The 19,798-nt window shown below is 39.9% G+C and overlaps 2 protein-coding genes across 2 annotated transcripts in view; one reads left to right on the forward strand and one right to left on the reverse strand.

The window, feature by feature from the left end:
* The window catches only part of LOC103019235 (spermatogenesis-associated protein 31D4-like), a 215,289-nt gene that overhangs the window by 120,563 nt on the left and 74,928 nt on the right, over nt 1-19,798 (forward strand). The gene's annotated exons all lie outside the window — the stretch shown is intronic.
* The window catches only part of LOC103006212 (heat shock protein 75 kDa, mitochondrial-like), a 74,983-nt gene that overhangs the window by 39,788 nt on the left and 15,397 nt on the right, over nt 1-19,798 (reverse strand). The window contains 1 exon segment of the mRNA XM_028166521.2: nt 12,294-12,759. Coding sequence (XP_028022322.2) covers nt 12,294-12,759 — 466 coding nt within the window.

Consider the following 19,798-nt stretch of genomic DNA (forward strand, 5'->3'; position numbering starts at 1 on the left):
GGAATTCTGTCTTCCTTCTTTTATGCAAAGTACACCTCTTGCCTGGCTCAGTGTCAGTCTGGTTTCTTTCCCCTTTCTTGTGTGAAGGAGAGCTGAGTGTGCCTGAGAGGAAGGAGAGGAGGTTGAAAACAGGCTTGCAGCCCACCTCTCACACAACCAGAAGCTTGTCCACGGAGTGACGGTCTGCTGTTCACTCTACTCTTAGGGACTAGGACCCAAAATGCTCCCTGGGTGCTCCTGAATGCTGCTTCTGGCTCCTTCCACCCACCCACACACACACATCCACACACACACACACGAGTGTAATGCACTCCTTTGAGAAGTCTGCTCTCGGAGAGAATGCAGCCAGCTGGAACCAGCAGGGGAACATCCTTCTCTTGGTACTTCAGGACATAATGGAGACTGACCTTCTGGGACACTGACTGCTGACTGGGAGAAGAATGAAGACTTTAATTCAAATGAGCTTGTTTGCACTTTCCTGGAGAAAAATCTTGGCTTGGATGACACCCAGTGTAATGTGGTTTATTTGGTGTAAGTACAAGAATTTTTCTTTTCATTTTCTCATTTCCTGAACTTAGAGCTTTCTTCTTGAGAATTTTTTCTTTCCACTGTTGTTGTCATGTTTGGCCTCATTTTGAAAAGTAAAAAATTATTTAAGAGAAAGGCTCAATTAAGTTTTCTATGTTAGCTTGACTATGGCTTGTGTTACTCAACTAAGGAAATGCCAACTAAAACGATATAACTCTGTGATTCAAGGCACAGCACTTATAGAATAAGTGTCAGACAAAATTGTTTCTCTTATGATCTGAGGGGGGGGAGGGGGGGGATCCAAACAAGCTTTTTGAGTTTGGAGGAATTTTGAAGTTGTTGCTTTACAGAAACTATGGTCTTGCTGGAAAGATCCTCTGGGCTCATCATGCTGCCATTTCTTCCTTGTTCCTTTCTCCCCATGCCTGCCTCACCCTTCCCGAGAACCTTCCTCTTTGAGGGGCATTGGATAGAAATGGCCTCTCCTCCACTCCTCTCACCCTCTCCCGGGCTCTCCCCACTGAGAGAGGAAATGCGACCATCTGCCAGTCCACGTCACTTGGCTGCGAGAATTAGTTGATGAATTTGCTGCTCACGTGTGGCCAGTTTCTCGTGTGATCTCAGTGGATCCAAGTTCTACCACATCTCTATGGATGCGAGTTAGGTTAGATAACTATCGCTCTGCAAATCTCGCTCTCCCCTAGCAGATTTACCTAAGTCTACATTTAAAAAAACATTTTTTTTATTGGGGTAGAGTTGATTTACAATGTTGTGTTAGTTTCAGGTGTACAACAAAGTGAATCAGTTATACATATATCCACTCTTTTTTAGATTCTTTTCCCATAGAGGCCATTACCAAGTATTGAGTAGAGTTCCCTGTGCTATACAGTAGGTCCTTATTAGTTATCTATTTTATATATAGTGGTATGTATATGTCAATCCCAATCTCCCAATTTATCCCTGCCCCCCACCTTACCTCCTGGTAATCATAAGTTTGTTTTCTATATCTATAACTCTATTTCTGTCTTGTAGATAAGTTCATTTGTACCCTTTTTTTAGATTCCACATATAAATGATATCATATGATATTTGTCTTTCTCTGTCTGACTTACTTCACTTAGTATGATAATCTCCAGGTTCCATCCATGTTGCTGCAAATGGCATTATTTCGTTCTTTTTTATGGTTGAGTAATATTCCATTGTATATATGTATCACATCTTCTTTATCTCTTCTTCTGTCAGTGGACATTTAGGTTGCTTCCATGTTCTGGCTGTTGTAAATCATGCTGCAATGAACATTGGGGTGCGTGTATCCTTTTGAATTATGGTCTTCTCCAGGTATATGCCCAGGAGTGGGACTGCTGGATCATATGGTAGCTCTATCTTCAGTTTTTTAAGGAACCTCCATTACATTCCCACCAACAGTGTAGGAGGGTTCCCTTTTCTCCACACCCTCTCCAGCATTTATTGTTTGTAGATTTTTTGATGATGGCCATTCTGACTGGTGTGAGGTGGTACCTCATTTTAGTTTTGATTTGCATTTCTCTAATAAGTGATGTTAAGCATCTTTTCATGTGCCTATTGCCCATCTGTATGTCTTCTTTGGAGAAATGTCTATTTAGCTCTTCCACCCAGTTTTTGATTGGGTTTTTTTTTTTTTTGATATTGAGCTGCATGAGCTGTTTGTATATTTTGGAGATTCATCCCTTGTTGGTCTAAGTCTACATTTTAAGGGAAGAGGTAGAAACCATCCTGGACTCCGGTCCAAGTAGTTATTTCTAATACATATCTGTTAGATATTAAACATAAGTTTGATCCCTCTTCCACTCTTGCGTCCATGTGTCAGTTGGCTCAGCAATCAAAGCCTGGACTACAGTCAACACCCTCTCTGGCCCCTCCAGCTCTGAGGGCTCATCCTAGCTCGCCCGCCTGTCATTCTAACCTAACCCCTTCCAACCTTGGTTTGTTTGGTCTTGGAAACACTGAGGTGGGGTCTGCTCTCTCCCGTCCCAAACTTATTTGTGCTGGGGCCACACGATGGTGGTCCACATTGATGGCACTGAAAGAGCGAGCACGGCCCAACCCTGCTTCCTCCCTCTGTTTATCCTTTTGTGCTCTTGGAAGGCATTTGCCAGGGAAGAAAAGCCATGCATTCTTGGTCTAATTTATAGGGCACTGTTAAGCAGATGGTATAAGTGGTTTATTTTATTTTATTTTTTTTTAAAGGATTTTCTTATTTATTTATTTATTTATTTTTATTTTTGGCTGTGTTGGGTCTTCGGTTCGTGCGAGGGCTTTCTCCAGTTGCGGCAAGCGGGGGCCACTCTTCATCGCGGTGCGGGGACCGCTCTTCATCGCGGTGCGCGGGCCTTTCTCTATCGCGGCCCCTCCCGTCGCGGGGCACAGGCTCCAGACGCGCAGGCTCAGCAATTGTGACTCACGGGCCCAGCTGCTCCGCGGCATGTGGGATCTTCCCAGACCAGGGCTCGAACCCGTGACCCCTGCATTAGCAGGCAGACTCTCAACCACTGCGCCACCAGGGAAGCCCAAGTGGTTTATTTTTAAGGAGGTTATTACTGGTCACAAAATTTCAAGTCAGCTATTTGCAGGGAACCCTGATGAAGGAGGCCCCTGTTTGTGGCGTCCACCCTCCAGAGCATCTGACAGAGGGCTTACTGTGCTTTTGCACCCAACCACATTTAATCCATTGATAAGACCCCTTTGTGTGAGATGCCGTACCAGAGGAAATTAATGTAGGATATTGCAAACAGCTTTTAAGAATGTCTTTTCTATAGAAGAACTGTGTCATTCTGAGAGCCAAGTGGGCTTTTTTTCCCCCACATCGTTATGCCTTGACATCTCTGATGTGGAGTGTTTCCAGCCAGTTATGATAAGAAAAGGCTGGAATTTTCACTCTTGTGAAAACCACAGCAGAAGAAAGCTATTAGATGATCTATTCTCTTATTCTCCTCCTGTAAATGTAAGTGCATTTAATTTGGGGTCCAAGTGTGGGGAAGAGAGGTGACAGCACTTAAAAATTAGGGTATGAAAAATTGAAAGTTCAAGATGACAATGGCTAGTCATGCGGACAACAGAAGATAAACATGTGCCTTACATGAAGGAAGATATTTTCTCATCCAGTAGGAAATTTTAGATTTTTAATTTCTGGGAATGAAAACAAAATTTTTCAATTAAAAACTGACATCAGATGCCAACTTTTGGGATTTTTTGTTTTGTAAGTAGGGCGTTGTGAAGAAAGTAACTACCAACTTCAATTTCCTCATTCCATAAAATAAGGACAATATGATGTAAAGAAAAAGTAAGACATAATCCCATAAAGAACCATTCTTTAATAAAGCAATTTCTATGTAAAATGTCACTATACTGGGCGTTTGGGGTTTTGTTTCTTCCTTTTACAACAGACAGTGAACTTACCCTTACTGCTTGGCCCCAGCTCAAGACCTGGTGCTGGGAACGCTGCTCTGGGCGTTGGAGTGCATCAGCTGTGAAGTCAGATGACCTGTGGTCAAGTCTGTCCTTTGTCACCAGTGGGTGTGTGACCTTGGGCAAGTTATTTCCCCAACTTTCCATTTTTGCAGGTGCACAACATGGATAAGAGTGATACCTACTCTTCATAAGGCTGTTGGGAGGATTACATGAGGTAAGGGAAAGTGACTGTGCATAGTGAGTGTGCAGCACTAGGCAGCTGTTATCAAAGGACTGACATAGCCCTACGGACCATTGGGAGGACAGAATACAGAGTTAAAGCAGAGATTTTAAAAGAACTGACATTAGAGGAGCATGATCTTTTTTGTTTTTGCTTATTTGCTAAAGTCACCTGAATTTTAGCTTTTATGCCTATAAGTGTACCATTTAGTAAATAAAGAGTAGAAATTTGAAAGAAAAGAAACAATGTCTTATGAAGGTAGAGGTGGCCAGTATAGAAAATGGAGTTCATAGAGGCAAAGCTTATTGCTTTTTTTCTTAATTGAAATATAGTTGAGATACCATATTATGTTAGTTTCAGGTGTAGTACATAGTGATTTGACATTTGCATATATTGCAAAATGATCACCAGGATAAGTCTAGTAACCATCTGTCCCAATACAAAGTTATTACAATATTGTTGACCATATTCCTTATGCTGTATTTTACATCCCTGTAAGTTATTTATTATATAACTGGAGGTTTATACTTCTCAATCCCCTTCACCTGCTTCACCCAACCCCCTCTGGCGACCATCAGTTCGTTCTCTGTATCTGTGAGTATTATTTTGTATTGTTTTGTTTTGTTTGTTTGCTTTGTTTTTCAGATTCCACATATAAGTGAGATCATATGGTATTTGTCTTTCTCTGTCTGACTTATTTCACTTAGCATGGTACCCTCTTGATCCATCCATGTTGTTGCAAGTGGCAAGATTTCATTCTGTTTTTAATGACTAATATTCCATCATATTTTTATATACCATAGCTTCCTTATCCATTCATCTATTGATGAACACTTAGGTTGCTTCCATATCTTAGCTGTTATCAATAATATTGCAATGAACATAGAGGTGCACATATTTTGGGTGCTTGTATTTTTTCAAAGTACTGATTTTGTTACCTTTGGATAAATATCCAGAAGTGAAATCACTGGCTTGTATGGTAGTTTTATTTTTAGTTTTTTTAGGAGCCTCTGTACTGTTTTACATAGTGGATGCACCAATTTACAATCCCACCAAAGTGCGAAGGTTCCCTTTTCTCGACATCCTTGCCAACACTGGTTATCTATTGTCTTCTTGATGATAGCCATTCTGATAGATGGTATCTCATTGTGGTTTCGATTTGCATTTCCCTGGTGATTAGTGATAGTGAGCATCTTTTCATGTGTCTGTTGGCCATCTGTATGTCTTCTTTGTTTTCCCAGCACCACTTATTGAAGAGACTATCTTTTCTCCGTTGTATATTCTTGCCTCCTTTGCCATAGATTAATTGACCATAGATGTGTGGGTTTATTTCTGGGCTTTCTATCCTGCTCCATTGATCTGTATTTCTGTTTTTGTGCCAGTATCACACTGTTTTTATTACTGTATTTTTGTAGTATACTGTGAAGTCAGGGAGCCTGATTCCTCCAGCTTTGTTTTTCTTTCTCAAGATTGCTTTGGCTATTTGGGGTCTTTTGTGTTTCCATTACAAATTTAAAAATTTTCTGTTTTAGTTCTTTGTAAATGGGATTGTTTCCTTAATATCTATTATTTCTTCAAATAAGTTCTCTGCCCTTTTTTCTTTCTCTCTTCTCCTTCTGGGACCCCAATAATGTAGATATTTACTTGATGTTGTCCCCAACTTCTCTTAAACTATCCTCATTTTAAAAAAAAATTTTTTTTTCTTTTTCCTGTTTAGCTTGGATGATTGCCACTACTCTGTCTTCCAGATTGCTGATCTGTTCCTCTGTATCATCTAATCTACTGTTGATATTTTTCTTTCTACAGTATTGCTTATTTTAGTTATTGTATTCTTTGGTTCTGTTTGTTTCTTCTTTATATTTTCTAACTCTTTGTTGGAATTCTCACTGTGTTCATCCATTCTTCTACCAAGTTCATTGAACATCTTTATGATCATTACCTTGAACTCATATTGGATAGATTGCTTGTCTCCACCTTATTCAGTTCTTTTTCTGAGGTCATGTCTTGTTCCTTTGTTTGGGACATATTCCTCTGTCTCCTCATTTTGCCCAATTCTCTTGTTTATATTTATGTGTTAGGTAGGTCAGTTATGTCTCCTGATCTTGGAGAAATGGTCTTAACATAGGAGATGTCCTACGGGGCCCAGCAGCGCACTCCTCTCTGGTCAGGAGAGCTATATGCACTAGGGGTGCCCCCTATGTGGGCTGTGTGTGCTCTTCTGTTGCAGGCTGACTACTGTGGGTGCTCTGGTAGGTGGAGCTGGCTCCTGACCTGGTTGGCTATAAGGCCCTGCCTCGTGAAGTTGCTACAGGCCTGCTGTGGGATGGAGTAGGCTTCCTGCATGGTTGGCTGTGCAGCCTGGATGTGCTTCTGCCGGCCTGCTGGGTCCCACATAGCTGGCTGCATGGCCTGGAAGCACATGGCTGCTGCAGACCAACTGGTGGGCAGGGTAAGCCCCTGGTGCCAATAGGCTAGAGGGAGGATTCCAAAATGGCACTTGCCAGCACCAGTATCATCATGGTAGAACAAGCTCCCAAAAATGTCTGTTGCCAGTGTCACTGTCCCCAGGGGGAGTCCCAGTTGCCTCCTGCTTCTCTGGGAGGCTCTTCAAGATCAGCAAGTGGGTCTGACCCAGGCTCCTTCCCAACTACTGCCTCTCTTCTGGGTCGCAGAGCAGGTGAGATACTATGCACTTCCTTTAAGAGTGGAGTCTCTGTTTCCTATGGTCTTCTGGTCTCCTAAACATAAGCCCCACTGATTTTCAAAGCAAGATGTTCTGGGGGCTCATCTTCCCAATGTAGGACGCCGATGTGGCGATCAGACCCCTCACTCCTTGGGAAGAACCTCTGCAGTTGTGATATTCCTCCCGTTTGTGGGCCGCTGACCCCAGGGGTGTGGTCCAGACTGTACTGCGTCTCCACCCCTTATACTCATCTCGTGTAGCTCTTCCCTTATATCTTTAGTTGTGGAAATCTTTTCTGCTAGTCTTCAGGTTGTTCTCAAAGACTGTTGCTCTGAAAATAGCTGTAATTTTGGTGTGCCCATGGGAGGAGCTGAGTCCACGGTCTTCTTACTCTGCCATGTTGGGGAAGCTCCAAAGCCTATTGCTTCTTAAGCAGAGAGACAGAAGATCTTGGTAACAAACACAGTCTGGTCTCTGAGAGCTGTTGTTCTCTGTGGTCAGTTAGAGATAGCTCAGTGTCCCCTTCAACCCTTAGATGCAGGAATGTTCCCCCCATCATTTATTTTCTTTCTCTTGTTCTGATTTTGTCATCATTTGTCAACTTCTGATGAATAACTTGGCTTTCCCGCTTCTTTTGCCCAGATCCTCATTCTCCCCCAGCCTCCATCCTTCTCCTGACAAACTCTTCTTCATCCTTCAAGATATCCTCTTTGAAAAAGATTTCTCTCTCTGTCATTTCCCTAATTCTTCTACACCAAATTTTAATTTTAAACATCCACATTTTTTTTTAAAGAAATTCACATTCTTATTGATTGATTGATTGATTGCTGTGTTGGGTCTTCGTTTCTGTGCGAGGGCTTTCTCTAGTTGCGGCGAGCGGGGACCACTCTTCATCGCGTTGCACGGGGCTCTCACTATCGCGGCCTCTCTTGTTGCGGAGCACAGGCTCCAGACGCGCAGGCTCAGTAGTTGTGGCTCACGGGCCCAGTTGCTCCGTGGCATGTGGGATCTTCCCAGACCAGGGCTCGAACCTGTGTCCCCTGCATTGGCAGGCAGATTCTCAACCACTGCGCCACCAGGGAAGCCCCCCAAATTTTAATTTTAAAAAATTATCTGGTTTTTTTTTTCCATAAAATTGTGAGCTCCTGACAGGCAGGGGTGGCATTCTTATATTACTGGGAAGAGTTACCCTCTTTCCCAGGTGCCAAATCCAGTACAAAATATGCACTTAAATTAATACTTGTGGGGCTTTCCTGGTGGCGCAGTGGTTGAGAGTCCACCTGCCAGTGCAGGGGACACGGGTTCAAGCCCTCATCCAGGAGGATCCCACATGCCGCAGAGCAGCTAGGCCCATGCGCCACAACTGCTAAGTCTGCGCTCTAGAGCCCGCAAGCCACAACTACTGAGGCCCGCGTGCCTAGAGCCCATGCTCCACAACAAGAGAGGCCACTGCAATGAGAAGCCCGTGCACTGCAATGAAGAGTAGCCCCCGCTCGCTGCAACTAGAGAAAGTCTGCGCACAGCAACAAAGACCCAACGCAGCCAAAAATAAAATAAATTAAATAAAATAAAAATAAATAAATAAATAAATAAATACTTGTGGACTGAATATTGAATAAACACATTGAATGAGTGAAGGTCAATTTGTAGGTGAACAAGTGTTAGCCAGTGTGTTGTATCAGAGTAATGTGGATGAGCCATTTCTGGGGGAAAATGTTGATGTAGTTTTAAACTGATGTGACAAGAGGACTTTCTTAAAGGGAAGAAGTCACTTAACACCAACCAAACAATTACAACAATAGCAAGTCACATTTATTGAGTGCTTACTGTATGCTGACATTTGTTAAAGTGGCTTATATGCATCATCTTCTTAGACTTTTTTACTAATCCCATGAGGTTGTATTTTTTTTAAATAAATTTATTTATTTTTGGCTGCGTTGGGTCTTAGTTGCTGTGCGCAGGCTTTCTCTAGTTGCAGCGAGGGGGCTACTCTTCGTTGCGGTGCGTGGGCTTCTCATTGAGGTGGTTTCTCTTGTTGTGGAGTATGGGCTCTAGACGCACGGGCTTCAGTAGTTGTGGCACGTGGGCTCTAGAGCACAGGCTCAGTAGTTGTGGCTCGTGGGCTTTGTTGCTCCATGGCATGTGGGATCTTCCTGGACCAGGGCTTGAACCCATGTCCCCTGTATTGGCAGGTGGATTCTTAACCACTGTGCCACCAGGGAAGTCCCAACCATGAGGTTGTTATTATCATCCCCATTTTACAGAAGAGGAAACTGAGGTTTAGAAGGGTTGAGTAAAATCTCATAGATCACACAGGTGCTGAATAGTGGAGCTGGGACTTGAACCCAAGCTCATGTGCCCATTCCACCATTATTGCCAAGTTATATCCATCACCCTGAATAGTACCCTCAAAGCACTGGAGAACACACCATAGAATTTGAACAGTCTCCAAGGCATGCTTTCACAAAAGCATTACACTTCAAAGGAACATGTCTTTAGAAATACATGGAACAGCTAAAGATATTCTGAAAGTTTGCTGATGGGTGAAATTATATATTTGGGTACTTGAGAAGACTTTTAGATGGGGATGAAATTAATTTTGCAGTAGGCAACAACTGAGTGAAAAATAAAACAGATACAAATATGGGGCATGCAAAAAAAAAATTGTGGAAAATTCAACCTAAACAACCCTAATTAATTAGTATCTGAAGAGCTCAAACCCTCTATGAATCTTACTTTGTGGCAAAGGAACCAATGCCCAATTGCAGAAATGTGAAGTTGTCAACGTTCTTTCATAAGTGAAATGCAGAAAATGGACTCAGTTCAGGTCTTTTCATGAAAGATCTAGTTTTTTTTCTTTTCCCACAAAGTTTTTTCTCCTTAGGAATTTCTTCACTACACGACTATTAACAAGCTTTTTAAAATCTGTATTAATGAAAACACATTGCTTAATTATACCACTAATTACAGTCTTCTAGTAATTCCAAAGTCTAGGAGGCACCTATTAACTTGAAACTCAACACAATTTAGAAAATAAACCACAGTGAAATATTCTGGAAGAATAAAAGTACTTTGCTACAAAAGCTTTTGACCTCTTATCATCCCTTTAATGTTCGCCAACTCTCTTGAAGACTAGGTTTGTGTTGACTGTTACTTTCATGTTATCCACAGTTCCCAGCAGTGGTTGAACCAGATTGAATTCTCATCTGTTCAGAACTGATCCAAATATTGGTTTCCTTTGAAGTCAGTTTTAACTGTGCTTTTGGAATAGCAGAGGAGGATCAGGACTATTTTCCCAATTTTGTTAACCATAGCTGATCGTGGCTTATTTTAATGTGCAACACCTGCCTTTTTGATTTTTAAAGCTATCCAATGAGCCAAGAGTTTGACTTGCTTGGACAGAGAAAGACAAATACTATATGATATCACTTGTATGTGGAATCTAAAAAAGCTGGACTCATAAGAACAGAGAGTAGAAGGGTGGTTACCAGGGGCTGGGAATTGGGGAATTGGAGAGATGTTGTTTAAGGGTAGAGATTTGCAACTAGTAGATAAATAGGTTCTGGAGATCTAATGTGAGTGATTGTAGTCAACAATGCTGGATTATAAACTTGAAAGTTGCTAGGAGACTAGATCTTAATTGTTCGCATTACAAAAAAGAAATGATAATTACGTGATGTGATAGAGATGTTAGCTAACACTAAGGTAGTAATTATATTGCAATATATAAATGTATCAAATCAACATGTTGTACACCTTAAATGTATACAATGCTATTTATCAATTATATCTCAAAAAATTAAGAGTCTGACTGGCTTGAAATCTGTTATGTGATATGGCAAAGTGTGATTTTAACCTTTAAAGACAAGAGAATACTCTTTATCCTCTACCATCCTAATTCTCTGGGGGAAAAGATTAATTGCAAGGGGATAAATGTGCTGCCTGTAATTATGTAGTACGTGTAAGAAAAGGCTAGGTCAAGTGCACAAATACAGCTTCTTTTATAAAACAAGACCTGACCTGAGTGGATAAAAAGCAATGGTGGGAATCAGATCAGGGAAGGAAATCAACCCAGATGTCACTACGTTTTATTATGAAAGTAACAATAACATGGAATCACTTTTAAAAACTTTAGAAACAACCTACACTTATTCTCAGTTAAGACTCCTTATTGGTCCCTGGTTGAACTTTAGAAAGATTTAAGCTGAAAGAAACCAAGTGTTCAGCATGCACCAGTGAAATTCTCCTTAATTTAATGATCGGAGAAGAATAGGATCAGAAGAAGGTTAGATGTAGCATCAAATCCTTAAAAAAAAAAATCTTAAAAGGCCACACATTGTCACATCAACTAGGACTAGGTATAACACTGATTTCTTTCAACAGAATTGAGTAAATATTTGACCTCCAATGTCATTATGGTTAATGTATATTCTAGACCTCAGAGGACACTGAGACGGAAGCTTTGCTTTCTTATTGGCTCCCTAATAGCCTTTGCTTGCTTGGGAAAGACTGATAATATACTGTGTCCTTAACTTAGTGCAGTTCAACTCTTAGCTGTTCAAGAGATAAAACAGTAATGATCTCATCCTTTGATGATTTAAGTTCATGTGATTTGTAAATCAGTACATAGTAATAACCTCTGGGTTAACTATTAACTCTCTGAAAATATTCAGGATTGATATCATTCCTTTATTTAGTTCTGAAAAGATTGAGATGTAGTTGGTGCACATACATGAATGTCCCATAGAATAAAAGATGACAATTACACTAATATTTCTAGAACTTGTATCTCTCTTGCAATTCCCTATAAGGATGCAGCAAACTCCCCCACGTTAAATTACTCATTTTGATAACTATGTGAGAAGATGCCCAGATGGTATTTCTGAGAATGGCATCAAAGCATTTAAAATGCTCATTGGCAACATATCACATATTTATGTGTGAGTGGAGAGTCATCTTTTGGCTACATTAATGCTGCAAAAATAAACACACTTTGGTCTCTGATGCAAAGTTTAAAGTTCTCATGGCAATATCTGTTTCTTCACTTTGCTTACCAGATACAATAAAATAGTCAACATTTATCTGTCAACTGCATGTGTTAAACACCCACTGTGTGTTTAGTATCAGGTGCTATGGAGCCTTAGAGAGAAAGACATTCAAGGACTTTATAGTTTAATGGGGGGGAAGGAGAAACACAAACGTGTACACGTAAACAAGCATGGCTGGAGATGTATAAACATACGCACAATCCTGACCATCTGTGCAAAGGCGGAAACTGACTGGAAGGATAAAGGTGGGTGGGTGGAGGGAGTGAAGCAGCTGAAATGAGGTGAGTCTTGTCTTGTCAAGGCTGCGTTGGGGTTTGAACGGAACGTGTTCTCCATTTCTCAGAAAGTTGAGAAGTACTATACATACATGGACGGAATTTTTCATTCCATTTTTGGTGCAGCGGGTAGGGGTCCATGGGATTTGAGAGGGGACCGTGTGGAAGTGAGAGAAGCGCCCGCGGCAGTGATTTTCAGTGTGGTCCTGAGCATCAGCGTCAGGACCAGCGTCAGCATCATCACCGGGGCCGTTATCAGAAATATAAATTCTCAGGCGCCACCCCAGACTCCCTGACGCAGAAGCTCTGGGAGTGGTCCAGCCGTCCGCGTTTCCACACGCCTGCCGGGCGTTCTGATGTTCCCCAGCTGGGGACCGCTGCTCTGTGAGGTGGTGCTGAGGCTGGAGCAAGAGTAGTGTCTCTGGAATAGCAGGTCCAGAGGCCAGCTGTGTCCGCAGGAGGGTTCTAGAAGCAAGCAGCCGGTGACGAGGGGCAGCTGGTGAAGGCCTCGGAGCTCTCTGGCGGGAACTCCACGAGGCTGCACTGGAGCCCTCTGAACTGTGTCAGAGCCGCGATTCTGAGTTAACGTCTTCAGAGAATTCTAACTTTTGCATTTCCTGACTTTTATGAGCGTGTTGAGTGTTGTAATTCCGTGAGCCTTTTAAATGTAATTTCCTTTGCTTTGAAGGAAAAGTTGAGATGGTGGGGAGGGGTTTTTTAGGGGTTGGGTGGTGGCTGGTAGTGAGATGGTAAAAATGGGGAAACCGTTTTCAAAGGGAATAAAGCTTCAGCAAATTTATTCTGTAAAGGCATTGCTGCAAAGCCTGTATACCTTTACCGAAACATGATAAGATAAATTAATAATAATAAAAGCTAATATTTATATAGCTCCTGTGATGTGGCAGGCATATTCTAAAGTATTTACGTATGTTGATCCATTAATCCTCAGACCAAGTTCTGGGGTAGGGCCTGTTATTGTTGCCATGTGTTAAAAAAGGCAACTATAGCTCAGAGTGGTTAAGACACTTGCTCAGGGTTACACAGCTAGAGCTGGGACTAGAACTCCAGCTTTCAGACTGTGTTTTTAGCCGGTATTCTATGTTATGCTGCAAGAACTTAAACACTGCATGACAACTATTTCTATTTTGAAAGATTTTTGTGACTCATTGTTCTAAATTGTTTGGCTTTTGAGAATTAGGCTTCAGGGCCTGATGACTTTCTTATTTAATTTTCTGGTTGGCCAGCCGAGTATTTCGTGAGTCTAGCCAGTTCTCACAGAAGGTAGCCGAACCTGACTTCTGGGTAAAGTAAATCAGTTACAAAATAAAGGTTAGGCTCAGTGCCAGAGCAAAGCTTGGAAAGACTCTGGAACCCCCCCAGCCAGAACAGTTGAGCCCAGTGTCAGCAAACCCTGAGGGTTAGAAACTACTAAAAGACCTGGGTTCCCATCTGAGGGCATGGAGTGTGAGTTCCATGGGGTGGAGGGAGCTAGAGGGAGGAGAAAGGAAGGACTCAGAAAGTTTTTTTTTTTTTTTTTAGTTATTTCTGAGATTTACATTTTAAAGTAATAACTAGAATTATGACATAACATTATACCAGAACATATAAGATTTTTAGAAATTTCATGTAATGTCTGAAACATTTATATTAACATATTTCCATACAAATAACCCAATGAAAGTTTAGTATTAGCTTTTTGTTTGTTTGTTTGTTTTATACTGCAGGTTCTTATTAGTCATCAATTTTATACACATCAGTGTATACATGTCAATCCCAATCGCCCAATTCAGCACACCACCATCCCCACCCCACCATGGTTTTCCCCCCTTGGTGTCCATACGTTTGTTCTCTACATCTGTGTCTCAACTTCTGCCCTGCAAACCGGTTCATCTGTACCATTTTTCTAGGTTCCACATACATGAGTTAACATACGATATTTGTTTTTCTCTTTCTGACTTACTTCAATCTGTATGACAGTCTCTAGATCCATCCACATCTCAACAAATGATTCAATTTCGTTCCTTTTTATGGCTGAGTAATATTCCATTGTATATATGTACCACATCTTCTTTATCCATTCATCTGTCGATGGGCATTTACGTTGCTTCCATGACCTGGCTATTGTAAATAGTACTGCAATGAATATTGGGGTGCATGTGTCTTTTTGAATTATGGTTTTCTCTGGGTATATGCCCAGTAGTGGGATTGCTGGATCATATGGTAATTCTATTTTTAGTTTTTTAAGGAACCTCCATATTGTTCTCCATAGTGGCTGTATCAATTTACATTCCCACCAACAGTGCAAGAAGGTTCCCTTTTCTCCACACCCTCTCCAACATTTGTTGTTTGTAGATTTTCTGATGATGCCCATTCTAACTGGTGTGAGGTGATACCTCATTGTAGTTTTTTTTTTTTTTTCACACACACACACTGTATTTTATTTTTACAAGAGATAAATAGAGTGACACCAAGCATTGTACATGGATGACCACAACAAAAGCAACAATGATTGCAATTACCACACATGAAACACACTCATACTATGTCATAATATTGACATTCAGTCCAGTAATCCTCCACTGCAACAGCTCCTTTACTTTGCAATGAAAATTGATTTGTATATTCTTTGCCTCTGAGTCCTTGTGGGATTTTTTTTTTTTAATTCAGACAGAAAGTCACAAAAATTATACTCATCCTCATCAGTTCACTCAGTCCCATGTAATTAATTATTTTTTTCATCTTGATCTTTTGTTAGCACTTTTATGAGTTCATCAGTTTTTCATTAGAGTTCTGAAAATGCTTATTCATTCAGTTCAGCAGTACAGTCAGTTACCAGAAACCTGTACTTGTCAGAGTCTTTTCCATGAATTTCTTGAAGATGAAACCCTTTTATAGGAACATATTTGCAAAAGCATCAGAGTACACCCAGAACTGTCTGTAAATAACAAAAGACTTAAAAATGACCACAGTTAAAGATTTGATGAAAGTTCATAATAATGCAGTTGACAAGAAAATTAGTTATTTCTGAGATATACATTTTAAAGTAATAACTAGGATTATTACTTATAACATTATACCAGAACATATAAGATTTTTAGAAATTTCATGTAATGTCTGAAACATTTATATTAACATTTCCATACATATTTCCATACAAATACAAATATAAGATTTTTAGAAATTTCATGTAATGTCTGAAACATTTATATTAACATATTTCCATACAAATAACCCAATGAAAGTTTAGTATTAGTTGTTTTGTTTGTTTTTTTATACTGCAGGTTCTTATTAGGCATCAATTTTATACACATCAGTGTATACATGTCAATCCCAATCGCCCAATTCAGCACACCACTATCCCCACCCCACCACAGTTTTCCCCCCTTGGTGTCCATATGTCCATTCTCTACATCTGTGTCTCAACTTCTGCCCTGCAAACTGGCTCATCTGTACCATTTTTCTAGGTTCTACATACATGCATTAATATACGATATTTGTTTTTCTCTTTCTGACTTACTTCACTCTGTATGACAGTCTCTAGATCCATCCACGTCTCAACAAATGACTCAATTTCGTTCCTTTTTATGGCTGAGTAATATTCCATTGTATATATGTACCACTACTTCTTTATCCATTCGTCTGTTGATGGGCATTTAGGTTGCTTCCATGACCTGGCTATTGTAAATAGTGCCGCAATGAACATTCGGGTGCATGTGTCTTTTTGAATTACGGTTTTCTCTGGGTATATGCCCAGTAGTGGGATTGCTGGGTCATATGGTAATTCTATTTTTAGTTTTTTAAGGAACCTCCATATTGTTCTCCATAGTGGCTGTATCAATTTACATTCCCACCAACAGTGCAAGAGGTTTCCCTTTTCTCCACACCCTCTCCAGCATTTGTTGTTTGTAGATTTTCTGATGATGCCCATTCTAACAGGAGTGAGGTGATACCTCATTGTAGTTTTGATTTGCATTTCTCTAATAATTAGTGATGTTGAGCAGCTTTTCATGTGCTTCGTGGCCGTCTATATGTCTTCTTTGGAGAAATGTCTATTTAGGTCTTCTGCCCATTTTTGGATTGGGGTGTTTGTTTCTTTAATATTGAGCTGAATGAGCTGTTTATATATTTTGGAGATTAATCCTTTGTCCATTGATTCATTTGCAAATATTTTCTCCCATTCTGAGGGTTGTCTTTTCGTCTTGTTTATGGTTTCCTTTGCTGTGCAAAAGCTTTGAAGTTTCATTAGGTCCCACTTGATTATTTTTGTTTTTATTTCCATTACTCTAGGCAGTGGATCAAAAAAGATCTTGCTGTGATTTATGTCAAAGAGTGTTCTTCCTATGTTTTCCTCTAAGAGTTCTATAGTGTCCGGTCTTACATTTAGGTCTCTAATCCATTTTGAGTTTATTTTTGTGTATGGTGTTAAGGAGTGTTCTAATTTCATTCTTTTACATGTAGCTGTCCAGTTTTCCCAGCACCACTTATTGAAGAGACTGTCTTTTCTCCACTGTATATTCTTGCCTCCTTTATCAAAGATAAGGTGACCATATATGCGTGGGTTTATCTCTGGGCTTTCTATCCTGTTCCATTGATCTATATTTCTGTTTTTGTGCCAGTACCATACTGTCTTGATTACTGTAGCTTTGTAGTACAGTCTGAAGTCAGGGAACCTGATTCCTCCAGCTCGGTTTTTCTTTCTCCAGATAGCTTTGGCTATTCGGGGTCTTTTGTGTTTCCATACAAATTGTGAAATTTTTTTGTTCTAGTTCTGTGAAAACTGCCAGTGGTAGTTTGATAGGGATTGCATTGAATCTGTAGATTGCTTTGGGTAGTAGAGTCATTTTCACAATATTGATTCTTCCAATCCAAGAACATGGTATATCTCCCCATCTGTTGGTATCATCTTTAATTTCTTTCATCAGTGTCTTATAGTTTTCTGCATACAGGTCTTTTGTCTCCCTAGGTAGGTTTATTCCTAGGTATATTATTCTTTTTGTTGTGATGGTAAATGGGAGTGTTTCCATAATTTCTCTTTCAGATTTGTCATCATTAGTGTATAGGAATGCAAGGGATTTCTGTGCATTAATTTTGTATCCTGCAACTTTACCAAATTCATTGATTAGCTCTCGTAGTTTTCTGGTGGCATTTTTAGGATTCTCTATGTACAGTATCATGTCATCTGCAAACAGTGACAGTTTTACTTCTTCTTTTCCAGTTTGTATTCCTTTTATTTCTTTTTCTTCTCTGATTGCCGTGGCTAGGACTTCCAAAACTATGTTGAATAATAGTGGTGAGAGTGGACATCCTTGTCTTGTTCCTGATCTTAGAGGAAATGCTTTCAGTTTTTCACCATTGAAAATGATGCTTGCTGTGGGTTTGTCATATATGGCCTTCATTATGTTGAGGTAGGTTCCCTCTATGCCCACTTTCTGGAGAGTTTTATCATAAATGGGTGTTGAATTTTGTCAAAAGCTTTTTCTGCACCTATTGAGATGATCATATGGTTTTTATTCTTCAGTTTGTTAATATGGTGTATCACATTGATTGATTTACGTATATTGAAGAATCCTTGCATCCCTGGGATAAATCCTACTTGATCAGGGTGTATGATCCTTTTAATGTGTTGTTGGATTCTGTTTGCTAGTATTTTGTTAAGGATTTTTGCATCTATATTCATCAGTGATATTGGTCTGTAATTTTCTTTTTTTGTAGTATCTTTGTCTGGTTTTGGTATCAGGGTGATGGTGGCCTCATAGAATGAGTTTGGGAGTGTTCCTTCCTCTGCAATTTTTTGGAAGACTTTGAGAAGGATGGGTGTTAGCTCTTCTCTAAATGTTTGATAGAATTCACCTGTGAAACCATCTGGTCCTGGACTTTTGTTTGTTGGAAGATTTTTAATCACAGTTTCAATTTCATTACTTGTGATTGGTCTGTTCATATTTTCTATTTCTTCCTGGTTCAATCTTGGAAGGTTATACCTTTCTAAGAATTTGTCCGTTTCTTCCAGATTGTCCATTTTATTGGCATAGAGTTGCTTGTAGTAGTCTCTTAGGATGCTTTGTATTTCTGCGGTGTCTGTTGTGACTTCTCCTTTTTCTTTTCTAATTTTATTGATTTGAGTCCTCTCCCTCTTTTTCTTGATAAATCTGGCTAATGGTTTATCAATTTTGTTTATCATCTCAAAGAACCAGCTTTTAGTTTTATTGATCTTTGCTATTGTTTTCTTTGTTTCTATTTCATTTATTTGTGCTGTGATCTTTATGATTTCTTTCCTTCTGCCAAGTTTGGGTTTTGTTTGTTCTTCTTTCTCTAGTTGCTTTAGGTGTAAGGTTAGATTGTTTACTTGAGATTTTTCTTGTTTCTTGAGGTAGGCTTGTATAGCTATAAACTTCCCTCTTAGAACTGCGTTTGCTGCATCCCGTAGGTTTTGGATCGTCGTGTTTTCATTGTCATTTGTCTCTAGGTATTTTTTGATTTCCTCTTTGATTTTTTCAGTGATCTCTTGGTTATTTAGTAACGTATTATTTAGCCTCCATGTGTTTGTGTTTTTTTACGTTTTTTTCCCGGTAATTCATTTCTAATCTCATAGCATTGTGGTCAGAAAAGATGCTTCATATGATTTCAATTTTCTTAAATTTACTGAGGCTTGATTTGTGACCCAAGATGTGATCTGTCTTGGAGAATGTTCCATGCGCACTTGAGAAGAAAGTGTAGTCTGCTGTTTTTGGATGGAATGTCCTATAAATATCAATTAAATCTATCTGGTCTGTTGTGTCATTTAAAGCTTCCGTTTCCTTATTTATTTTCATTTTGGATGATCTGTCCATTGGTGTAAGTGAGGTGTTAAAGTCCCCCACTATTATTGTGTTACTGTCGATTTCCTCTTTTATAGCTGTTAGTAGTTGCCTTATGTATTGAGGTGCTCCTATGTTGGGTGCATATATATTTATAATTGTTATATCTTCTTCTTGGATTGATCCCTTCATTATTATGTAGTGTCCTTCCTTGTCTCTTGTAACATTCTTTATTTTAAAGTCTATTTTATCTGATATGAGTGTAGTCACTCCAGCTTTCTTTTGATTTCCATTTGCATGGAATATCTTTTTCCATCCCCTCACTTTCAGTCTGTATGTGTCCCTAGGTCTGAAGTGGGTCTCTTGTAGACAGCATATAGATGGGTCTTGTTTTTGTATCCATTCAGCAAGCCTGTGTCTTTTGGTTTGAGCATTTAGTCCATTCATGTTTAAGGTAATTATCAATATGTATGTTCCTATGACCATTTTCTTAATTGTTTTGGGTTTGTTCTTGTAGATCCTTTTCTTCTCTTGTGTTTCCCACTTAGAGAAGTTCCTTTAGCATTTGTTGTTGAGCTGGTTTGGTGGTGCTGAAGTCTCTTAGCTTTTGCTTGTCTGTAAAGCTTTTGATTTCTCCATCGAATCTGAATGGGATCCTTGCTGGGTAGAGTAATCTTGGTTGTAGGTTGTTCCCTTTCATCACTTTAAGTATATCATGCCACTCCCTTCTGGCTTGTAGAGCTTCTGCTGAGAAATCAGCTGTTAACCTTATGGGAGTTCCCTTGTATGTTATTTGTCGTTTT

Source organism: Balaenoptera acutorostrata, chromosome 6 (genome assembly GCF_949987535.1).
Source record: "Balaenoptera acutorostrata chromosome 6, mBalAcu1.1, whole genome shotgun sequence".
Lineage (NCBI taxonomy): Eukaryota > Metazoa > Chordata > Mammalia > Artiodactyla > Balaenopteridae > Balaenoptera > Balaenoptera acutorostrata.